At 46.2% G+C, this 24936-nt stretch overlaps 1 protein-coding gene across 1 annotated transcript in view; it reads left to right on the top strand.

Annotated features, from left to right (window-relative positions):
• The window catches only part of ITIH5 (inter-alpha-trypsin inhibitor heavy chain 5), a 73706-nt gene extending 49004 nt beyond the window's left edge, over positions 1–24702 (top strand). Inside the window, exons 8-14 of the mRNA XM_065871823.1 lie at positions 10671–10839; positions 14227–14536; positions 15569–16125; positions 18946–18999; positions 20988–21104; positions 21833–22210; positions 23796–24702. Coding sequence (XP_065727895.1) covers positions 10671–10839; positions 14227–14536; positions 15569–16125; positions 18946–18999; positions 20988–21104; positions 21833–22210; positions 23796–24085 — 1875 coding nt within the window. The 3' untranslated portion in view covers positions 24086–24702. The remainder of the gene's footprint in view (positions 1–10670; positions 10840–14226; positions 14537–15568; positions 16126–18945; positions 19000–20987; positions 21105–21832; positions 22211–23795) is intronic.
• The last annotated feature ends 234 nt before the right edge of the window (positions 24703–24936 follow it).

The following is a 24936-nucleotide window of genomic DNA, read 5'->3' as shown; positions in this document are numbered from 1 at the left end:
CTAGGAATACTGTTTCAGTTGATGGCATTTATCCTCATCTCCTGAGCTGCCTTTGTCCAGACAGTGCCACTAACAGATGCATGTCTCAGAAATACATTGCAGAACAGAGGTCTGGGACTCAGGGCCATGAACAGAAGGCAGTGGGGGAAACTGGTGTCTTTGGGCTCAGACTCAGAATATGAGGAAATAAATGATGGGCAGAGGGCAAAATGTTTTTACCCTGGGCCACCAATGAAAACTTGAATTTTTTTGTTTCAAAAAAAAAAACAAACTTGCTCTTCAACAAAGATCATATAGATAATTTTAAATAAATTGGAGGCACCCATTTAAAAAGTTTGTTGAGGCCGTTAAGATTGAGCTAAATGAGGTCATGTCTAAAAAGTTTTGAGGATCTCTGAATGAAGGTACTATGTGGCTATCGTAGGAAGGAAACATGAACAGTACAGAGCTTTGAGTACTCTTGTATTATCTGTTCAGAGTGCGGGCCTTGTGGTCAGCATCTGAAAGCATGGTCTTTGTATAACCCAAAGCCTAGCTTCCCCTTCCTGGCATCCTGACCTTGCACTTACGTCTTTCCAGTGGGGATTTCGATCAGCAGACCTTCTCTGTAAGGGGCTAGATAGGAAACTTATGCTACAAGTGACAACGAGATAAATGCTATAAGTCAAAGAGGATTAAATGAGATAACAAATGTGGAATGATTATCAGAGTGTCAGGAAGCATTGTTATTCCTGGATTGCATCTGCTTGGTTGGCTGATGGAAAGGGGGTACAATTCCTAAGACCTGCCCAGGTCTGACATCACAGCCACCTCGTTCTCTTGCTTAGGACCCCACTCTCCCTCAGGATGGCATCTTGGCTTTGACTCCAGACTTCAGATTCTCCAAGAATGAAATACATGTGGATTATGTGCTATGGGAGAGGTACGAGGCGTGGGGATACAAAGATAAATAAGACAGAGCCTTTTCTCCCAAGAGGTCCAGAGAAGAAAAGTCATGTAGAAAATTGTATGCAAAATGCTTCCTGTGATAGAGGTACATGTAGGGCCCAGTCACGGCACGATGGAGGTGCTGATCAGTTTTTTTGAGGGGTGGAATAGGGGATAATGAATGCTTCCCAGGGGAGGGGATAGTTGAGTCTTTCAGAAGTTAATTCAGGGATGGGATGAGAAGGGAGAGGAAGAGAGAGATAATGTGCAAAAACACGGAGGCGAGAGGAAGAGTATATATAAGAAAAGCACCAGAGGAAGACAAACACTGTATGATATCACTTATACGTGGAATCTGAAAAATACAACAGACTAGTGAACGTGGCAGAAAAGAAGCAGACTCACAGAGGTAGAGAACAAACTAGAGGTTACCAGTGGGGAAAGGGAAGGGGGGCGGGGCAAGATAGGGAGGGGTAGAGGAGTAAGAGGTACAAACTGTTAGGTATAAAATAAGCTAAAAGGATGTATTGTATAACACAAATATAGCCAATAATTTATAATAACTATAAATGGAGTATAACCTTTAAAAATTGTGAATCACTTTATCGTACACCTGTAGTTGATATGTTACACATCAAGTATGCGTCAATTAAAAAAAAAGCAAAAGCATCCTACTTAAGTCACTTTAATGAAAGACCTTAGAATTCTGCTGGGGAAAAGAAATATAGATAATCAGGTGTTAATCAAATCCAACATGCCACGTATTCTAGATAGTGGAAAGAATTTGGTGGAAAGGAAAGGGCTTGAGGTACTTGACAAAAGATTAATGATGGAGGTGACCTAGGAGCTAGTCCTTGAAGGTGGCAGGAAAGGACGGAGTGAATTCTTGGTTGGGGAGAAACATGAAGAAAGCTGCGAGACGAGAGTGAATAAGTTATAGCCGTAAGTTTGTGGTAATATTTTGGATTAGATAACTTGAAAACCATCTGATTGGAGAGGCAGGGATATTGTCACAAGTCCTCAGGTGTACAGCTGAGCAAACAGAGGACACCGCAGATTCTCAGCATGGAAGGGGCACCAAGGGGCAGAGTGGTGACAGACACAGGGACACCGCCACTGTCCCAGCCTGCTGGAGGGTGACTCCACTTGCTCGATTTCCTTGTGTGTACGATCCTCATGTGCTGATGTGCTGTGTATACTTCTCTCATAACTGTTCCACTGTTTCTCACTGACTGTGGCTTTTTCACAGCCTCCCCACATCCTTCTGTTATATTCTTGATGTTCGCCAGGGCACATTTCTGGGTATTTAAAGCGAGTAGCCTAGGTGGACCTATGCCAGGGACACAGAAGTCATAAGAACTCATACCTAAGGGCAAGTTGGATGGGTCAAGGGGTGGTCAGAGAGTCAAACACCGCAAAACTCTGTAGACTGAAACGGGTAGGGCTCTAGAATCCAAGCATGCAGTTGGGCAATATAAACTTCAGAATCTAGACCTGGCACTGGGGACCAAGAACTCAGTCCTTTTAGTCAGTAGGTGTGTCAGAACGTGGGTGAAGGACTCCATTTACAAAGATCTGTAAACTTAGGTGAACTTTTCTGCGTTAGCATCCTCTTATCTACTTCCTGCTTGAGCAGGAAGCCATACCTGTGAATGAATACCTGGAGCCTATGACCACCTGGATAGAAGTGGTGAGGTTATATTCTTGGCCAGAGTAAGAGGGATGGCATCAGCCATGTGAGCAAATCATGATAACTACTAACCTTCCATGTGAAGAGAAGTGAAAAAGATTATCTCTTTTGAGCCTTGAGTTATTTCTACATCAAGCACGGGAAATAGATGTGCTTACTACATCATAAAGAATCAAAGAAATGTTATTGGCAAAGAGCTTTTTAGAAAAATGTACCATGACATTATTAGGTAAATACCTGATACATTTGTCAAAGCAAAGTCAAAACATTAGGTGATAGATTGTAACGTTATCCAGAGCATTCATATGAGAGTTTGCTTCTCAAGTTAGAATAATGTTATCCAAACACAAAGACTCATGAAATATAGTTATGTTTATATTGCAAAAGATGCTCTAATATCTAAACCTATTCAGACTTTTTTAATTTCGCCAGAATTTAGTTGTTAACAACTATTCTCTTTTAGAACCAGTCCTGAAGTAATACTGGAATTTAGATCTGAACTTTTACTAGAACAGTGCTTTTCTCTTGCTATGAAGGAACAACCATTTAACATTTTTACACAGATTGGGTAATCAGAACCAGAGTTATAACATAATTTAGCACAGTATTGTATTGAAAGAGCATTTGAAATTAGAATTCAAACAGTAGATGAAATTACAATAGCTTAAAATAATGTATTTTTAAATAAGGGAGCCTTATGATTTTGCTTAATTTTGAAAATATGCTCTTCATAATAGTACAGACAATGTAGAGACCAAAGAAATAGTTTTCTCCATTTACTCCTAGGTGAAATTTCAAGTTAATATTTAGCACTTGCTAAACTGTTTTAAAATATTGGAAAATATGATGACTTCTATCCCCAATTTTCCAATTATATAAAGAAACCTTCTGAGTTTCTCTAAAAGGAGCACTTTGGCCAGGAGAAAAATAGTTTTAGTTTCTTTCAACAAGATTCCTCATATTGGACAGAGACACATTTTGATGGTTTATGTTTCTTTTATTACAGTTTAAAGTTTTTATTTTTAATACAAATTATATAATGTGTTCCATTTCAGGAGCTATTTACGGCAGAGAGGAGACAGGAGGGCACCAGGCTTTGTGTTATCACTGTTTTCCTTTATGGGTTTACAACCTCTTGAACTGTGCCTATACTGTCATCAGTGGGGTAACATTTTTAATATTTCAGGTTCTTCTCTGAAACCAATCTGTTGCTAGATTCTTTGGAAAGTGTAACAATGATATAGACACAAATATATTATGGAGAAATGGTCTTTCTCACTCAATTTATTGCCTTGCTCCTAAAATTGGGATTTTTTTTTTAAAAACCCAATTACTTGGTGGGTCAGTCTCGATACAATTTCGGAAAACTTCCCTTCAGATCATTGAAAGACCTGTAACATGTCCATGTAAGGTTGTACTGCCTTTTGCAGAATCCGTGTGAAATGCCATGGTCTTGGAATACTGCCACTGAAGCATAATTGCCACCCAGGGACTGGCGGCATCCAGCTGGCTTGTTGTGGCTGCTCTGGTCTTAGCCGTGACCTTGACTCCAGGGTGACGTGGGCTGTATGCCTGCGGAGGGCACAGAGAGAGGCCGGGATGGTGGGAATCTCCGTCCTCCTCAGTGCCGGCTTAGACAGGTGGTTTGAGGGTGCAGGGAGCACCTAATGTTGCAAACTTTGATGGGATAACAGACTTTTTAATTTCTGTCTGTCCTTCCATTGGAAGGACTCCATTGCCAGTCGTGGGCACAGAGGGGTCCCCCTGCTGGCAATAGGAGGGACTGCAACTCACAGGAGGATGAGCTGCGCACGCTTCCCTCTGGTCCCCACCCGTGTCCCTTATCTCCACCCACCTGGGAAGGGAGAAGGCCCACCTGTGCCCAGTTCCTATTTGGTGTATTCCACTCCCCAATATTACCTCTCAGAAACTTAGGGCTGTTTGCAGGGTATGTATCTGCTGATCGTGATTCTCTCTCATGGCTCAAGCAAGACTTTTAGAAGGTCTTAGATTTCTTTTGTTTTCGCTGAGAAAAATCATAGATGCTTTTCTCTCGGGTTCATCCAGAAAGAGTGTGTGGACCCAGGAAAGAGAAGAGGTCAGCTCCTCGGTAAGCATTTTAGAACAAGGCAAGTGATAGGACTGCTTCAGAGCACAGCAAGTCCGTTCTGCTGAAAAGCATGGCGTGGCTAGTATCTAGGACCCTTGAACTTGGATTTCCTCTATGATGTCACAACCCGGGGTCTGTGGTACAGAAGCCTCTTGTGTCAGAGTTAGTTGCTGGTGAGTGTGGTTTGGCGGGGACACAGAAGTGTCTGAGGAAAGCTGCGTCAGCGGGCACCCCGATGGAGTGGGCAGGCAGCTGGGTTTTCCATGGGCTCCACTGATGGGTCAGCCTGAGGGCGTGACTGCACGATGCTTGTCTCCTGGGGGATGTCTAAGAGCTGTTCACGACACAGCGGTCAGCACAGGGGGTGCTCACCCGCCCCCCCCCCCCGCCACCCAAGGCTGTGCCGAGAGCCTCCAGCTGCTCAGGCTTAGTTCTGCAGGGAGGGGGAAGGAAGGGCCATCCCTTGTCTGTAGGATGGCTTAATGCAGGGCCCAGAGCCCGCAGGACAGAGCTGCCCGCAGACACTCCCTTCCCCAGGAGCAGCCCTCGCGAAGGGCAGCGTGAGAGAAGGGTGAAAAGGGGGCTGTACCTCCCGGGGCCCAGCCCTGCGCTTTTCCACAGATACCATCAGGGAAGCCTACAGAGTTCTGCTTCCTGAAGACCCAGTAGAGCAAGAGGGACCATCACCAACCATGTTGAATGAATAGAGAATCTGAAACCGAGAGCTCGTCTTTATTTATTCACATGTGCCTGAAAGAATTTAAACGGACAGAGATGAAAAGGCTTAGTGAATAATAAACCAAAGGTAGCGCTGAAATGAACTTCTAAGACAGTTTTCAAAGGAAATACTTCTTTCCCCTCCTTTCCACCCAAGGAAAGTACCTATAAGAAGAAGGATTCTGGGCTTCCCTGGTGGCTCAGTGGTTAAGAATCCGTCTGCCAGTGCTAGGGGACCCGGGTTCGAGCCCTGGTCCCGGAAGATCCCACATGTCCCCGCGCCTAGAGCCCGTGCTCCACCACAAGAGAAGCCACCACAATGAGAAGCCCGCACACTGCAACAAAGAGTAGCCCCCGCTCGCCGCAACTCGCAGCAACGAAGACCCAACACAGCCAAAAATAAAAAATACATAAGTAAATTTAGGAAAAAAAAGGAAGAAGCGTTCCTCACCATGGAATAGTTTCAGACAGGGACTCATCCCTGTTCCCTGTGATTCTATGTGGCTCAGATTAAAAGGAATCTTGTCTAAATGCTCCTTCCAGGCCAAGGTGCTTCTTTTCTATCTGAATAATAAGAAGTTTTTCCTCTATTCATTGTATCTGTGTACCCTTTGTATCTTTCTTCAGTCCAAACACAACCTGGGATGTCATAAGGAGCCCTTCTCGTTACATGTACACACTGGTCTTTGCAGATTGCCCTCTGGGACCCACAGGGAGTGGATCTGATCAATTGGTACCTTCAGGGTAGCTCAGGCCCTCAAAGCAGCTTGGCTTGTACATTCTCTGCCCTTCTGGGCTTTCTCTGATCTTTCTGGAATGCGCTTGCCCTGTTTTCTGGGCTGTACTCTTGGCAAAAGTCTGACCAGGTTTCTGTTCATCTTCAGCGTATAAACGCAGGGTGCAGAAGTATCAGCTGAAGCCCCCTCACGTTTACTCTTCTATCTGGACCCTTACCTTCCTCCTGCCTGTTCAGCCTTCTACAGAACACAGAGCTCCCCAGGCCACCCGCCATCTAAGGAGACGGTCAGAGCTCAGAAAGGGTTAATGGATGGTGGTGGCTCTAAGCACCTTTTGCCCAGGTCTCTTGGATGAGGCCTTGGAGACCAAAGGTTCTAAGGCAATTGGAAATAGAGCCACTGGGAGCCCATGGGTCTGCCTGCCCTGGTGCACGTGAGGATAAGTTACAGCTGTGGCCTTACAAGGTCATAAGAAACCCGTCGTTGCTGAGCTCAGGGGAGGAGGGTGGAGAGGCTCGAAGGACTATTCCTAAAGCAGAGCATCCATCACGATGGGGAAAAAAATCATCAAAGGAGCCAGGCCAGCCCCTCTCGAGGGCTTTAGCACTCTATTTAAGGAACCTAAGGATGCCAGCAGCTAAACAAACGGCAGCCTTCTTCTAACAAGTTTCCCCAGGTCCAGCCTGCACCCTGGGGTGCTCAGCCAGCTCTGAGCCCCAGCGGCGGGAACATTTCCAAGTGCCTGCCTTAGTGTCGGGCTCCAAACTGTGTCATCTCAGGGATGGCCACCGCTTGCTGTGGTCCCATCTGTCACCTCCCAGTTGTGGACCTTCAGACTTCCCAGCGGTCTAGACTCTTGGACTGAGAATGACGCCGAGCCCGTCTTTGCTCATGCTGGGGTTGTGTTGGCTCTGAGTGGAAGGAAGGTTGAGGGGTCAAGGTGAGGCATGCTTCCAGGAATTCCGTCAGCATCAGTGCTCAGGGCATTCCACCCACATCTGTTTATTGTCATGATCTGATCTATTTATTTTTGGCTTTAATGCTATCCATCATTCAGCTCTTGTTTCCTGCATATCATCCTTCTCAGTGTTCCCTGTCTTAGCTTCTCAAGGATAGGGGCTGTGTCTCTCTTACTTCCTCTGTATTCACGTCATAGAATTCCCTCTCTCTCTCCTTCTTTCTGTCTCAATTACTCATTCAACAGATATTTACTGACACACTGACAGCCCACAATGCGCCAACTGTTGTATTGGGTGAGGAGGAGCAAGGGGACAGCTGTTTTGTGGAGTCTAGCGTGACAGATGGACAGTTCATTCACCATTCACTTTTTTCTGGAAAAATGTATCAAGACTCTGCCGTGTGGCCAGGCACAGCGGGGTATGACACAGGAGTGATGGAACAGAGAAAGCTCCCGCTCTCGGAGGCGTGGAGCTGAGTTCGACAGTCAAGTAAATGCACAGATATGTAATGACATGCTCTCTCTCGACGCTGTGAAGGCAGAGAAGCAGGGTGCCGGGCTTGAGAGGACAGAGAAACGAGTGAGCCCAGAACTAAAGGATGCGGAGGGGCCGGCGGTCATGCAGACTGTAGGGAAGAGCATTCCAGACACAGGGAACAGCAGGTGAAGAGGTCCTGAGGTGGGGAAGGGCTCGAGGAGATAATGATAATGCAGTGTGATAAATGCAGAATAGATGTGTGTGCTGAGAGAGGATCTCAGAGAATGGAGGCATTAATTTTTTGTCATTTAATCTTTTCCCCCCAGTTGCATTGAGGTACAGTTGATATTCAGCACTGTGTATGTTTAGGTGTACAGCATAATGGTTTCACTTATTGTGAAATGATTACCACAATAGGTTTAGTGAACATCCCTCATCTCATATAGATCAAAAATGCTTTTTTTTTCCTTGTGATGATAACTCTTCAGATTTTCTCTCATAACAGCTTTTAAATATACCACACAGCAGTGTTAACTGTAGTCGTCACGTTGTACATTACATCCCCAGGACTTATTTATCTCGTAACTGGAAGTCTGGACCTTTTGACCACCTTTATCCAATTCCCTCAGCCCCCACCTGGTGCCTCTGGTAACCACAAGTCTGATGGCTTTTTCTATGAGTTTGGGTTTTGTTCTGTTTTTAGATTCCATGTGTAAGTGATATCGTATAGTATTTCTTTGTCTTTATCTGTCAGGGCCACACAGGCAGTAAGTGATGGATCCAGGGTGAACCCCAGCCCTCCTGCCCTTACAGTGAAGTGCTCTTCACCCCTGTGAAGGGTGGCAGAGGTCATGGCAATGACATGGCAATGACATTACATGGCAGTTATGTAATGAGCATCCCCTACCTCATACCTCATATGCCACGTCTCTTTCAATGTCTAGCAATAATGCTATTTAGAGAAGGCAGTGCTTACTCACAATAGCGAGTTGATTGTTTTAGAAACTCTTGTCCAGGCTCCTGGAGCTTCTCTTTTTTCTTTTTTTTTTTTTAAATTTTTATTGGTGTATAGTTGATTTACAATGTTGTGTTAGTTTTAGGTGTACAACAAAGTGTATCAGTTATACATACACATACATCTATTCTTTTTCAGATTCTTCTCCCATATAGGTTATTACAGAGTATTGAGTAGACTTCCCTGTGCTATACAGTAGGTCCTTATTAGTTATCTGTTTTATATATAGTAGTGTGTATTTGTTAATCCCAAACTCCTAATTTATCACTTCCCCCCTTTTCCCCCTTGGTAACCATAAGCTTGTTTTCTACATCTGTAACTATTTCTGTTTTGCAGGTAAGTTCATTTGTACCCTTTTTTTAGGTTCCACATATAAGCAATATCACGTGATAGTTGTCTGACTTACTTCACTCAGTATGACAGTCTCCAGGTCCATCCATGTTGCTGCAAATGGCATCATTTCATTCTTTTTTATGGCCGAGTCATATTCTATTGTACATATGTACCGCACCTTCTTTTTCCATTCCTCTGTTGGTGGACATTTAGGTTGCTTCTATGTCTTTGTTATTGTAAATTGCACTGCAGTGAACATTGCGGGGTGTGTATCTTTTCGAATTATGGTTTTCTCCAGATAATATGCCCGGGAGTGGGATTGCAGGATCACATGGTAACTCTGTTTTTAGTTTTTTAGGAACCTCCGTACTGTTCTCCATAGTGCTTGTACCAATTTACATTCCTACCAACAGTGTAAGAGGGTTCCCTTTTGTCCATACCCTCTCCAGCATTTATTGTTTGTAGATTTTTTGACGATGGCCATTCTGACTGGTGTGAGGTGATACCTTATTGTAGTTTTGATTTGCATTTCTCTAATAATTAGTGACGTTGAGAATCTTTTCATGTGCTTTTTGGTCATTTGTATGTCTTCTTTGGAAAAATGTCTATTTAGATCTTCAGCCCATTTTTTGATTGGGTTGTTTGTTTTTTGATATAGAGCCGCGTGAGCTGTTTGTATATTGTGGAGATTAATCCCTTGTTGGTTGCCTCGTTTGCAGTCCTAAAGCTTTTCTGTTTTCAGTTTCCGATGGTTTCTTTCCTCTTTCCACAAGTCACGTCTGACTTACCTGCACACCTTTCATTCGCTCAGCATCTCCGGGACCCCCCTGTGTCACCTCTCTGCTTTCCTCTAGCCGTCTCTCTGACCTCCTTTGCTTCTTTTCGGGATGCCCTCCCACGTCTCTCAAGTTACCCAGTTCCTTTGAGTCTCATCCTCAATTCCCCCTTCTCTGTGACACCTTCTCACATCACTCCAGCCTGCAGTGCTTCATTCTCTTTTAAATTCCAGTGATATTTATTATGCGTACCCTTCATCTATAACTCATGAAGTGTCCATGCGTTCGTTCATCCTCTGAACTTCTCTCTAGCGCCTCCTATGTGTCAGGAGTTCTCCTCTGCTCTGGGTGATAAGAAAATAGATGCACCTGCCTTCAGAGAGCTGACACTGGAGGAAGGGAAAGAGGCGTGAAGCAGACTATAGTCATGACGGGTAATACGCACTTTTCTCTGTGAGCATGTTGAAGACAGTGCTAGCCTACAGGAGAGAAGATGTGCGCTCTCTTCAGAGGAGCTAGAAAATGTTGCAGATAGAGAATACAGCATGTTAACTGGGTTCTGAATGACGAGGGCCTTGTCAGGTGAAACGAGGGCATGAGGCAGTAAGGAAGAACATTCCAGGTCTAGAGAATAGCAGTGGTGAAAGATACAGAAGCTTGATGGATTCCATCAAGCCTTGGTGGATTCCAGCAGACGTGATGGTTCATACATGAAACACCCATTCGTGTCTTATATAAAATTGTAACATATTAATGATGGTTTTTTTTCCAGCTAGGTGACAAAGTTCCTTGACATTTATCCGAGTCCCTTTACGTAGCAGGCACTTAATTTTAACCCTGGGATTGTCCCCGGTGTGCAGTTTCCAAGCCAGGGGACGCGTGGACTCATGCGCTCAGACGTGACTGTTTTTGCTTTTGTGTTTGCCTAGACCAAAGATGCCCTTTTCACGATTCTGCATGACCTCCGACCCCAGGACCGTTTCAATATCATTGGATTTTCCAACCGGGTCAAAGTGTGGAAGGACCATTTGGTGTCAGTTACTCCCAACAATATCAGAGACGGCAAAGTCTACATTCACCACATGTCACCGACCGGAGGTAAACGCGCATCCTGCTTTGCCCATTCGCCTCGACGGGATACGTGAGTAGCTAACCTTCTGCCCAGAGACGAGGGTTTGAAAGCTGACGCTGATCACAGGAAAGGAGATAACAGGGGAGAGCTTTCCCAGGAGCTTGTTTCTCCTCTTCCAGGCCCCAAACTAAGATGGTCAAGTAAGTTAGCGGGCGGAGGAAATACCTGATAGGTTTTGGAGCCTTTCCTGGTTTATCTCACGGATCCCAAACAATGCAGCTTTTTTTGTAAATTGTGTTTTGGGGAGGGGAATGAAAGCCAAATGGATGATTCAGTGTTTTGTGTGTTTGAATATGAGCACCTTAGGAAGCAGCAGGTGAAGCTGCCCTCCTGAGCCGTTAGATCCCTTGGACCCCAGATGGCCTGGGCGGTGCTCTGGGTGGAAAGGGGAGGACTCTGAGGATTTGCACACTTGGCTGGGGGGTCGTGATGAGGTAAGTACGCAGACGCGGGAAAAGGTTAGAGAGTCAGAACAGCGTGTTACCAACCGTGCTGGATTTGAGTTCCTTCAACCCTGGACACAGAGCTGACTTCTGCTGTTACATCCATCACTAGGACAGTGGATGCGTGGTAGATGCTCAGTATTGGAGTGTTTATTGGACCTGAACCTGACCCTTTGACACCTTTCTTAAAGGCCCCTGTAGAGACACCATCTCCTGGGTGTCTCAGATAATTCTGCTTTGGATACCTGGAAACATAGAAAACACCCATTTCTGTCCATCCTCTTCCATCTGAGTTTCTCATTGCTCATATATTTGTTATTTTCCATCCAAGGCAAAGTTCTGGTTTCCCAAATGAACTTCATTTGGAACTTGATCTTGTTTGGTTGGAATTTCGATTTACAGATGGGATTTCCTACCAGTCTCTACAGCAACACGATCCAGTTAATGTTTTACTGGTTGATAGGAGAAATGAAAGGTTATATTTAATATTATAGTGATGATCTACAGCAGGAAGTTGACAAGATGGTCAAGTCTTTGAGGGAAGAAACTCTCCTTCATCTTTGTTTAGCCCCTGTTTCCTGTCATAGCTCCCGACCTACAGTGCATACTCAAAGAATATGCATTAAAATTATTTGAATGTTCTGCTTGCTATGAGAATCCTTTGTGTGTGGGAGGTGGAGATAAAGCTTTAGAAAACAGTTGTGTGTATTTTGGAATCTAAACCATAGAAACCTTATTGGTTTCCTTTATTTTTTCTTGGTACTTCATTGTCCCAGCCTCTGCAGGTGAACAGAAAATTAAATCTACTTCTCTCAGAAAAGTGTCATTTCAGGAGATGAGCATAGATTCTGAAGCAAGACTGTCTGGATTTGAATCCAGCTCTACCAGCTATGAGTCATTTAACCTCCCTATACTTCAGTTTCCTCATCTGTAAAGTGAGGATAATAACGGACTTGTTATTAGGATGAGATGAGTTAAAATATTTAAAGTACTTAGAACAGTGGCTGCACATAGGAAGTCCTCTCTAGGTGTCAGATATGGCCATTTTACCCAAGTGATCCCTCTTGCTGGTGCACTTGGGTCCTTTGATGACCCTGGGGGAGCTCTCGGCGGAATGGTTGTGTCAGCTCCCTGGGGAGAAAGCCCCCCTGCCGTTGTTAAGCGTGCGGGAGATGCCCCAACTTAACGGACGTTCAGTACCAAGCCGTGCTGTGCTTTGGTGTCTCGTGTAAGAAAAGCTAAGTGTGTCCTTTGCCTGGGCTCTCCTGGGATTTAAAATGCAGTGAGAGGGCTTCCCTGGTGGTGCAGTGGTTGAGAGTCCGCCTGCCGATGCAGGGGACACGGGTTCGTGCCCTGGTCCGGGAAGACTGCACATGCCGCGGAGCGGCTGGGCCCGTGAGCCATGGCCGCTGAGCCTGCGCGTCGGGAGCCTGTGCTCCGCAACGGGAGAGGCCACAACAGTGAGAGGCCCGCGTACCGCAAAAAAAAAAAAAAAAAAAAAAAATGCAGTGAGAGATTTGGCATCATTGTTACGTTCTAGGTTAAAGAGAAAATAAACACCTGCATTTTGGTTCATGCCTACATATCCAGAGGCAGCGTGAAACTAGGCTGGGCATTCAGAAAGGCAAGTGAGTGAACCCAAAGAAACGTTAAATACTGTTTCAGCTGTAACTTTCCCTTACGTTCGGGCCATGTGTACATCTTAGAACGAATTATCAATGTGTTTGCACAGTCACAGTCATATGTATTTTAGCCAGAAATTCTGGAGGATGTGAAGCAGTGGGGAAAATTGTCTGGTTCACTCAACTATGGTACATTTTGCGGGGAGATAAAAATCACTCCAGTCAGGGGGATGGATTGTGGTGATGGGTACACAACTTCATAAATTTACTAAAAATCATTAATTGTGTGCTTAAAATGGGTGAAATTTTTGGGACTTCCCTGGTGGTCCAGTGGTTAAGAATCCACACTTCCTGTGCAGGGGGCATGGGATGGATCTCTGGTTGGGGAACTAAGATCCTGCATACCTGTGCAGCTTGGCAAAAAAAGAAAAAAATCCCTAGCGACCAAAATGCTAGGATTTTCTGACCCCAGTGGAGTCAGAAAAAGGAAGTACGTATTCACGGCTGCGGTAAGAACTCTCAGTTTTTCTTGGCGATGGTAGAACAGCAGCAGCAGAGTTGAATGAAATTCTCAGCTCATCCAGAAACCTCACGTTAGTTGGCAGTTTTGACTTCCACCAGCCATCCGTCTCTCCATCCCCCAAGCAAAATACCTGTCCAGCACCTCCCACAGACACTGTCCCCTGACTTTAATCAGAGCTGCAATGACAAGCGTGTCTGAATTAGAAACGGCAGGGGTAGGAGGTGTAAACTTGAAAGCCTTCACTTGGTGGGGTCCTAACAAGCAGGGGTGATCCTGAAGGGGCAGGAAGCAGGAAAGACGACAGCAATAAAAAAAAAAACAAAGTGAGTGCTTTAATCAGCATCCTCCAGCCCCAGGACACAAGTGCGGTCACCGCGACGGTCTCCGCGTCGCCGCCTCCTCGTCCTGTGCCATTCCCTTCCCTCTGGGGCGCTTGCTTTCTCTGAATTCCTGCACCCAGCACCCTCCTTCCCTTTCCAAAGTGATTCTCCAAAAAGGAGGTAGAAACCGTTCACGCTAAGGGAGTGGAGACACCTAAGCTGAGGTGCCATCAGACACCTTCAGGACAAGGTTATATAATTCTCTGCTGCTCCTAGTCATTTGCCAAGTTTCTAGCAGTCTTTGTGACATGGAGTCACCCCAGGAATGCAGGTGGCTGCTTTCCCCATGCGCCACTGCTGCAGGTGCCCGCTAGGGGCCCGAGAAGGTGTGTCCAGGTAGAGGAGGTGGCGAGGCTCCTCAGGTGTCCTGTTCTATGTCCTGCAGGCACGGATATTAACGGGGCCCTGCAGAGGGGCATCAGGCTTCTCAACGACTTCGTGGCCCACAACGACATCGAGGATCGCAGCGTGTCCCTGGTCATCTTCCTGACAGACGGGAAGCCCACCGCCGGGGAGACCCACACCCCGAAGATCCTCAACAACACCAGGGAGGCCGCTCGGGGCCGGGTCTGCATCTTCACCGTGGGCATCGGGGCCGATGTGGACTTCAAGCTGCTGGAGATGCTGTCCCTGGAGAACTGTGGGCTCACACGGCACGTCCACGAGGACCATGACGCCCGCGCCCAGCTCATCGGGTCCGTGGGTCTGTCTGTGTCCTCGGGGCGGGGGGCAGGCTCAGCGGGACGCTCGGACGTGAGGACGGACCCCGAGTCTGATCGTCACTTCTTTCATGGGAGACATCACCATGGGTCTTGAAACTGGGTGGATCTGGGTTCACGTTCTGGTCCTGCCTTGTGACTTGAGGCTTTAAGACTGTCTGTGCCTCGGTCTCCCCAACTGTGAAGTGAGGATTCTGGTCAGATGATAGAATTTAAGGAGAAAACCTACGTGAAATATTGGCAGGGCGGCTTTCACAGGTTAGGTGTTCTGTCAGCTCTTATGGTTATAACTGTCTTCCTGACACTTCAGAGCACTTCCTCATCTCAAGACGCACCTCAGAGATACTGCAGGTCAGTTCCAGACCACAGCGATAAAGCAAATATTGCAATAAAGCGAGTCCTACAGGTGGATTGCTTTAACAGCGCACGTAAAAGTTATGTTTACATCACACTGTAGTCTATTAAGCATGCAGTAGTGTCATGTACATACCTTAACTGAAAAATACTTTATTGCTAAAAAATGCTATCATCTGACGATGCAGGATTGCCACAAACCTTCATTTTGCGAAAAAATGCTAGGTCTTTGAAGTGCACTAAAACAATTTATGCCTGTGTTTACTCTAATTCCACCCTGAGAGGGAGGTGGGATAGGTAGCGTCAGCTCCACCTTGCCTGCTAGTTACAATGATCGTGTTTTTACGTTGAAGCACAATGGCCAGTTGAAAGTGGTCGCTGACTGTGCTTTGTTCTGGGGTGAAGAGGAAACCAGAATTTAAGTCTGGCAAACGGCAAGGGAGCTTGTGAGATAGTGAGTTCTCCGTCACCAGTGGTGTTTGAGCTACGGCTGCACGGCCTCCTGTCTGAGATGTTCTGCTGGGTGGAATGTTGGACTTGGTTGCTTCTAAGATCAGATCCGCCCCCCCAAGACAGCCTGTGATTTCCTCTGGGACGTGACCTGCCTGCAGCTAGTGCAGGCCCCGATTCTCCCTCTCTGTTCCTCCTCTCCAGGTTCTACGATGAGATCAGGACCCCGCTCCTCTCGGACATCCGCGTGGATTATCCACCCGGCTTGGTAGAGCATGCCACCAGGACCCTGTTCCCCAACTACTTCAATGGCTCTGAGATCATCATCGCGGGGAAGCTGGTGGACAAGGAGATGGACCGCTTGCACGTGGAGGTCACGGCCAGCAACAGTAAGAAGTTTGTCGTACTCAAGAAGGACGTGCCTGTGGAACCCCGGAGGATGGGGAACGACGTCCCGGGGAGCCCCAGGCCCAAGGGGGGTGGCCAGGAGCACCCGAACCACCTGGAGCGTCTCTGGAGCTACCTGACCCTGAAGGAGCTGCTGAGTTCCTGGCTGCAGAGTGATGAGCAGCCCGAGAGGGAGCGGCTGAGGCAGGAGGTACAGGCTCTGGCCATGAACCATCACTTCCTCGCTCCGTTCACCTCCATGACGCTCAAGTCAGCACCGCGGACAGAGACCCCGGAGGACGCCTACGGCACGTCGGCTGCCACAGGGCCCGAAACGGTGATGCAGAGCCTGAGGGGCGCCCACCTGCAGCCAGGTAGGGGCACTCTCGGGATGGCCCTTCTGGCTCCTTTTCAGGCCAAGGTCGTCTGTTTTATTTTCTCGTATTATAAATCTTATAAACAATGTTCTCTACCTGCAGCTCCTAGCCTTCAAAGAGTGGCTTAGCTTATGTTTGTGTTGTTATAAACCATGGATCTCTATAGAGAAATTCGAGAAAGTAAAGCCAGTCTATCGATAAATCATCAATATTGAGTGCCTCCCGTGAACCAGGCATTATTGGAGGCACAGGGATGAACAGACAAGTAAACAAATACTCATTTTTAAATGCTTTTCTATATTTTAAGTACTTCAATTATGTCATTTTATGCATACGCTTGACATTATTTTCCTGAGAAAACAAAATATTTTATAGAGAAAATGAAATGAAATTTTATTTTATATTTTATTTACTCATAGTTTATTAATTTTACTTATAATTTTCTAAATTAAAGTTTTATTTTTTAAATTTTAATGATTTTGTTTAGAATTAAATAAAATAATAAAATTTTATTTTATTATAGGTCTTATTATATAGGAGGAACTAAGTTCTGGATTCTCAGGAGAATCCAGAGTTTAAACAGAAATTCTTATTATCTGTCTCAGTGCCATTTGTCAGGGGGAAATTAGTAGCACCAGGAATGGGAAAAGGACAGGAAAAGTAATTCAACCAAAGCAGAGGGTTATATTCTCAGTAAAATCTGTTTATGGAAAACAGCACTTTTTTATGTGTGACATTTTTCTTAACTTCCTGTCAGGTGCACACGTCCTAAGGTGAGGGAACTGACATTAACCCTGGGCCTCATTTGATCCTCATATCCTCAACTCTGAGAATCACCTGGGCATGGTAGGGAGAGCATACGGTTAGGATCCAGACAGAGTTTCAGATCACGGCTCCTCCTAGCCAGCTGTGTGGCTTGGGGCAGGTTTCTGAACGTCTCTGAGCTTCCATTCCCTCACCTGTAAAATGTAGATAGTAATATCTTCCCTGAAAGATTGTTGCAAGGATTAAATGTGTAGAGGCCTTGGTATATAATAAGTGCTCTACACATGTGAGATACCCTTTCCCATGAGGAGTGTAGAACTAGAAATTTATTGAAAAATTCAGACCTGACGTAGGGGTGAAAAATGATATGTTGCCTTTTTAGAAAGAGTGGAACTCGTCTTGGCAGAACTAGTACAATATTTGTTCTGATGAAAAGGATGAAAAGTAAGTTGCGTGATGTTGTTAGGTCATGCTACGAGATCCATGCCACATCCAGGGAAGATGGCTTTTTGAGTAACATCGTGATTCAGTGTCAGCAACTCAAATCTCAACAGCTTCAGGAGACAGCAGACTCAAATGACGCGAGATCAGAGGGCCAAGAACACAGATGAGGGAATAACTGGCTGATCGCTGAGAAGTCTTGTTAGACATAAGATTTCCCTGAAGATGATATTTTAGTTTTAATTTTATGATTTTTTTGAGTGTCTGTGACAATTTAAGCCTCCTCAAAGCAGCCATTCAGACTGAGATGTCGTTCCACCTTCGTGGTCGGCCTGATTTTGTCTGTGTCTGGCTGACCAGGGACCAGTTGGAGAAGGGGGCGCTTAAAAAACATTGAGGGCTTCCCTGATGGCGCAGTGGTTGAGAGTCTGCCTGCCAGTGCAGGGGACACGGGTTCATGCCCCGCTCTGGGAAGATCCCACATGCCGCGGAGCGGCTGGGCCCATGAGCCGTGGCCGCTGAGCCTGCGCGTCCGGAGCCTGTGCTCTGCAACGGGAGAGGCCACAACAGTGAGAGGCCCGCGTATCGCAAAAAAACAAAACAAAACAAAACAAAAAACATTGAGATACTGTGATCTTCATTTTCTGGGGGGGCAAAAATCGGTTAAGAGGAGCAAAATCTTAATATAGACAATTTGAAATAAGGTATTAATTTTATTTTATTGACAGAAAGTAATTTACTTTTAGGTTATTCTTTAATGGAGTGTTTATTTTTGCCTGCTGCTTTGTGAATTGTACTAACACACATGGCTATAAACCTGGATTATCGCGTTATCTTTTTCTTTTACATTCTTGTATATCTTTGGTTGTTTTAAATTGCTATTTTGCAAATAACGTAACATTTCCCATCATAACCATTTTTTCCATTCTTTCTTTTTAACTGAAGTATACTTGCTCTACAGTGTTGCATTAATTTTTGCTGTACAGAAAGTGATTCAGTTATATTCTTTTTTTGTAATATTCTTTCCCGTTATGGTTTATTAGAGAATACTGAATATAGTTCTCTGTGCTATACAGTAGGGCTTTGTTGTTTATCCATTCTCTGTATACAAGCTTACATCTGCTAACCTCAACCTCCCACTCCATCCCTCCCCCAACCCCCTCCCCCCTGGCAACCACCAGTCAGTTCTCTATATCGTAACCATTTTTAAGTGTGTAGTTCAGTAGTGTCAAGTATATTCCCACCGTTATGAAACAGATCTCCAGAACTTTTTCATCTTGCAAACCTGAAACTCTGTCCCCATTAAACAACTTTGCTTTCCCCCCCCCATAACTATACCTTAAGAATGATAGAATATTTTCTCCTATTATATACACAGAAATCACAGACAAGAAGAATATTATCTAATTTACAGAGGAATAAAATAGTTACACCTCGTCGTTTACACCTTCACTTTGTGTTGCGAGGCCAAGAGCCTCCTTTAAAAGAGACGTGTTTAAATTGTCACAAACGTATCTGAGAGCTGTACTTGACTCCTCTCAGCCCTCTGTACCTCTCACTTCCTCCTCTTTAATGAATAACGGTGGTGGATCTCTTCCTTCTCCTCTCTAGGACCTGCTCTCAAGAAACCATACAACCCAAGGATTAAAGTCTCCAAAACCTCAGGTAAAGGAAAGAACGTGCTGGTGTCTGATTGGAGAGTTGAAATGTTTAGGAAGCGGATGACCAGGAATTTCCCGAAGCCAGTTAGAACATCAGCTCATAGGACGAGATGTGAGGACCCATATTTATTTAGTGCAAACCGGCAGCGTGGGGCAGTTCTCAAAACCAGGATCATCATTAAACCATCACATAAACCCCATGGGTAACACAGTCCTGAGGAGCCTGGCAGGAGCCCTGATAGAAGGGTGGATGGACAGAGCTACACATGCGTCATGATTGAGCTGGAAAGACGTTTGTTTTTAGAGATCTGAAGTATGCTTGCTTCTAGCTTCTGGTGTTACAAATATCTGTGACAATGCAAGGCTTTTAAACATTGTTATTTTATTATTTTCATGATCCTTGGCTTTAGAAGGGAAAACCAGATAACAATACCCTAAAATTTCCCTTGGCCATATTCCTGGGATTATAATAAAAATCTGGATGGAATAAGGACACAGGACTGGGTTTTATTCTTCAAATGTACACATCTGCCTTTGTAAGTCTTTCTTATTGCCTTGCTGCCAACGTGCTGGGCGTCCAGGTTCACGTAGCCCAGGACAACCTGGAGATTAGCTCTGGGGAGAGGAAACACGTGGTCTCCAGTGGGTAGCGTGTTGTTCCTTTGAACACACATGCTTTATGGAATGCAGGAAAACTTTGCTCTTGGATGCAGCGTGGAGTAATGACTTCCAGACCTCTCCTCTCTTTTTTGGAGCAGGCAGCATCTTTCCTTCTAAACGGATTTGGAAGATTTGAGTAGAAATAATATGGTATGAGCACAAGAAACTCTCAGAGAACTGTCACGTAGTTATATTCGTACCCACAGAGTGCCAAAAATATGGACTTTTATCTTTAACGGGTGTTATTTTTCTCACCTACAGAAGACCAGTACCTTGTATTTCTTTATTAAGTTGCCATTCACTGGGTGCTTGAGGCACTTTACAGTGAGTTGAACCAGATTCTTCCAAAGGCCCTTCTGAGTCACACTGGGGACAGAGAGGGTGTTTCAGCAGTTCCACCAAGAACATTAATTGGCTTGTAGCTTGAAAACACTTGAACTCCTGGTGCATACCCCCCACCATATACAAATGCGTATACATACATGTACACGTAAAGTAGAGAGGAATTCAGGAACACATTGTGTTTGGTGTACAAATTAGAGAGAAACTAATGCTCCCATCTCGCGAGAAAAGAGAATTGACATAGACTCTTGGGAAATATTTTGTCTGTACCGTAAGAGGCAAGACTGTTCATCTTTAGCAGAGGCAAAAATGAGGAGAATGGGTAAGGGACAGGGGCCAGGTAAACGTTGTGGTCTTATCCACGGACACAAATTTGAGAGTAGTAAAGGCAGTAGGACCCAGAGGACGGATTGCCACTGTCATCGCTGGCCGCACCACCTGACCTCCCGTTGACTCTGTGTCCTTTACTTCTCACCAGCCCTAAACTGGGCTTGGTCATTACTACTCATGCAAGGGCTGTGTCCATCTGGCGCTGTGAATGACTCAAGGGCCAAGGCACTCTGGTCATGGGACAGGAAGTTCTCATCCACATCTCTTCACTGGGGAGGGCAAAGGGGGAAGAAAGTGATTAGCGGAAGCCACACAGGGAATTGAAGAATGTGAGCTCAGTAGTCATGGGGAGTGTAGGGTGATGCCCCGCTTCCCTCTAAAGTTCAGTTGTCTATGTTTGACTGCAGTGTGGTGACAGGACCATCATATTTGAATTTAGGGGACCTGCATTCAAATATTTACTTTCCACGAACTGACTGCGTAACTGGTGCATCACTTCGCCTCCCAGCCACCTTCCTCGTGTAGACACGGAGGATCCGTTGTTGACAGGGTTAAGTCAATAACTCATGAGAAAATAGAAGAAGAGTGCTTACACAGAGAAGGTGCCCAATAAATGTCTTTTCTTTCTTTTTCTCTTCCGTTCTCATCCTGTTCTGGAAGCGGATGGAGACCCCCATTTTGTTGTGGATTTCCCCTTGAGCAACCTCACGGTCTGTTTCAACATCGATGGACAGCCTGGGCACATCCTGAGGCTGGTCTCTGATCATGCGGACTCTGGTGAGTTCTGCCTAGAAAGTGAAAGAACTCGAGTTTCGGGAGTGAAAGAAAAAAACCCTAATCTTCGCCTTCTACCCCCCTGCTCAGTGGTGTCCCAGGGTCTCCAAATCAGGAGCAGTGGAAACCGATGGGTAAGAAAATACCGTGTCAGGGCCACACAAGAGTTTGGGGAACTATAACCAGACACTGGAATGAAAGCAGACAAACATGTCAACCCCCTTTTTTAGAATTTTTATTCATTTACTTATCTTCTTTTCACTTTTAAATTTTTATTGGCATATCGTTGATTTACGACGTTGTGTTGGTTTCAGGTGTACAGCAAAGTGAATCAGTTATGCATATACATCTACCCACTCTTTATTTAGACTCTTCCCGTACAGGTCATTACAGAGTATTGGGTAGAATTCCCTGTGCTACACAGCAGGTTCTTATTAGGTATCTATTTTATATATAGTAGTGTGTATATGTCAACCCCCTTTTTACGATATTTTCACCCAAACCTACATCAGCTTCTCCTGCCCAGGACGTTGGTCAAAAATCACTCATACCTTCATGCATTCGTTCCTTCCTTCCTTCATTCAGTGGGCACTGAGTAGTCCCTATGTGTGAGCAGGAGTTCTTGGTTCTAGAGGTACAAGAGAGGAAGGAAATTCGGATGAGAAGCCCTCTCGTGAAAGTGGGGGTAGTTTTTCTAACCACTGCTCTCTTCCCGCCCCCCCGCCTTCAAGGTGTGACGGTGAACGGAGAGTTGATCGGGGCCCCTGCTCCCCCAAACGGCCACAAGAAACAGCGCACTTACTTCCGCACCATCACCATCCTCGTCAACAAGCCCGAGAGGTCCTACCTGGAGATCACGCCCACCAGAGTCATCGTGGATGGTGGGGACAGGCTGGTCCTCCCCTGCAACCAGAGCGCGGCCGTGGGGAGCCAGGGGCTGGAGGTGTCGGTGTCCGCCAATGCCAAGGTCACCATCGCCATCCAGGGCAACGTGGCCTTCGTCATCCTCCTCCACCTCTACAAAAAGCCAGCCCCCTACCAGCGAAACCACCTGGGCTTCTACGTCGCCAACGGCCAAGGCCTTTCTGGCAACTGCCATGGCCTGTTAGGTAGGTGGCTGCTCTCCACGCTGGCTCACAGCACAGAACTCAGTTTCCCAAAACGAAGCTGATGCTGCCCGTATCTTTACTTGGTTGAGAGTTTCCACAGGAGTGTGGTCTTTATGAAGCTCATGAAAAGTCTATTTCTTTTTCTTTTTTCTATTCTTTTTGGGCACATGGCCAATTTTTCTTTTTGCTTTTTTTAAATACAATTTTTAAAGGTTACACTCCATATACAGTTACTACAAAATACTGGCCATATTCCCCGTGTTGTACAGCACATCCTGGAACCAGTCTTACACCAATAGTTTGTGCCTCCCACTCCCTCACCCCTCTCTTGCCCCTTCCCCCTTCCTCCTGGTAACCACCAGTTTGTTCTCTATGTCTGTGACTCTGCTTTTTTTTTTTTTTTGCTATATTCACTAGTTTGTTGTATTTTTTAGATTCCACATATATAAGTGATATCATACGGTATTTGTCTTTCTCTGCACGTATTTCACTTAGCATAATGCCCTCCAAGTCCATCCGTGTTGCTGCAAATGGCAAAATTTCATTCTTTTTCATGGCTGAGTAATATTCCACTGCGTACCACATCTTCTTTATCTACTCGTCAGTTGATGGACACTTAGGTTGCTTCTGTATCTTGGCAACTGTAAACAATGCTGCTGTGAACGTTGGGGTGCACATATCTTTTTGAATTAGTGTGAAAAGTATACTTCTTGCTTCCTGACACTTTTCTAGAATAGGAATGGGCTTATAAACTAATTCGCACAGGCCTCTGGGGAAGGGGAGCAAAGAAATGAGGAGTCCTTCTCTCCAGGTCTGGTTCTTTACTCTCAGGGAGAGGATGCAGACACATCCCATGGCCCAGCACCAGGTGGGAGATGCATGGCCCCTCCCGGGCGGCACCCCCACGGCTGGGAGCCTCGGGCAGCCCACTCTGCCTGGCTTCCCTCCACGTGCAATTTCATGTGGGCGCTTTTCCCACAAGTAAAGAGGGAGCCACTGCCAGGGCTCGGTTTAGAAAGCAGGATTCCCTGGCACTCAAGAGGGACGTGTCTCTATGCAGCTTGCCTGGGAAGCTCCTCTCCCAGACGCAGACTGCTGTCCCTTCGGCCTTGGCAGTGCCCTCACTCGACCTGGTGGATTCTGACCCTGCTTTCCACACCCTCCGCCCAGTGCACACCCACTAAGTGCACACATGGAAGGGGTCCTCCAGAGGGAGGAGAGCGGGGAAGACTGGACCCTTCTTCCCTCGTTATTTGCCCCCATCTCATCCTCCCATCTCAGTAGGAGACTGGGCATCTCTTTTTGTGGTTTGGGCATCTTTCCCGTGGTAGCTTCCAGAAGTGGAGGCCACTACCAATACACTCAGGTCTCTCCTCCCCACACCCTCCCTGGACACTGGAAAAGGTGGAGCAGCTCTGGGAGACTCCAGCCAAGGACCACAGTCACTGCTCTGATGTTATGCATCCCCTTCCTCTGGGTCACACCCGTGCATTTGCTGGCCATCGGTGCCCGAACTGAAGTTAGATTTTGTTCAACCGCATTGCTCACACTTGACCTAGACCTGATGTCTCTTTTGTCCTCTCAGGTCAGTTCCTGAACCAGGAGGCCAGACTCACCGGGCTCAGCAAGAGCCCTGCCCATCCTTCCGTCCCTGAGACAGTTGAGAGGTCTGAGGCCGTCCTCGAGGTAAAAGGACACCAGGTCCCAGTGGTGTGGAAGCAGAGGAAAATCTACAACGGGGAAGAGCAGGTGGACTGCTGGTTTGCCCGGAACAACGCCGCCAACCTGATTGACGGGGAGTATAAAGACTACCTGGCGGCCCATCCTTTTGACTCCGAGACCACCTTTGGCCCAGGCACATCCCGGGGACTCTGACACCAGCAGCCGTAAGGCAAGAGCGTGTGACAGGGAAACGTCTTCGGGGACCCCGTGGTGTGGTTCTTGTCGCTTGGCAGGTAGCCGCCGCCCAGGACTCACCCCTGGTGGCGGGGAGGTCTAACCTCTGCTTGAGGAAAGGGTGGGGTCAGGACGTTGAAGCAAGAATGGGATTTCCTGCTCTTCCCCTCCCCCTCCCCCATCTCCAGTAGAGAACAGTGGTGGCACCAAAGGGACCAGTCACAGTTAAAAGCAAATTTCTATCTTATACCAGCTGGCTTGTCCATCTCACTGCCTACCACAAGGTGACTCTGATGAAGGAAGGTGGCCATCAGGTCTGTTTTCTCTGTGGAAATGACCAGGCTTGGGCACTCTGCTTTTTGCCTTACTAATGCATAGGCATCTCTCCTCCTAGCCCGCTGTGTTCTCCGGATGTGCGGCCAAGCTCTGCCTCAGGGGAACCTCTCCTTGGGCCCAGGCCACGAGTCATGAAATAGCATGTAGATTTGATCACTGTAAACCATTCGGTCTTTTCTTAGGAGAGGATTTTCTTCTATTGTGATATCTTGCCCTTGAAATTTTGTTTTCGTTTTTTAAAAATTGACTCAAAATAGAAACTCTGCATCCCAGATACCGGTATTTTTCTAACGGGCTTTGTAAATCACTTAACTTTGCTGTTGGAGATTCTCCTATTTATTCCAGAAAGCTGAGCGCTTCTAATAAACAGGGCAGCCCACGTGGGCGTATTTCACTGGCCTGTCTCAGTGCTGGAGCGTCGGCCAGCCGCGTGATGAATCTTTCACTTGGCCCTTCAGCCTTGGTCCTGATTCCGACCTGATTTGCTCTCGGTC

This window comes from Phocoena phocoena, chromosome 2, assembly GCF_963924675.1.
Source record: "Phocoena phocoena chromosome 2, mPhoPho1.1, whole genome shotgun sequence".
Lineage (NCBI taxonomy): Eukaryota > Metazoa > Chordata > Mammalia > Artiodactyla > Phocoenidae > Phocoena > Phocoena phocoena.
The sequence above is the reverse complement of the archived record's forward strand: the minus strand, read 5'-3'. Positions and strand labels throughout refer to the sequence as shown.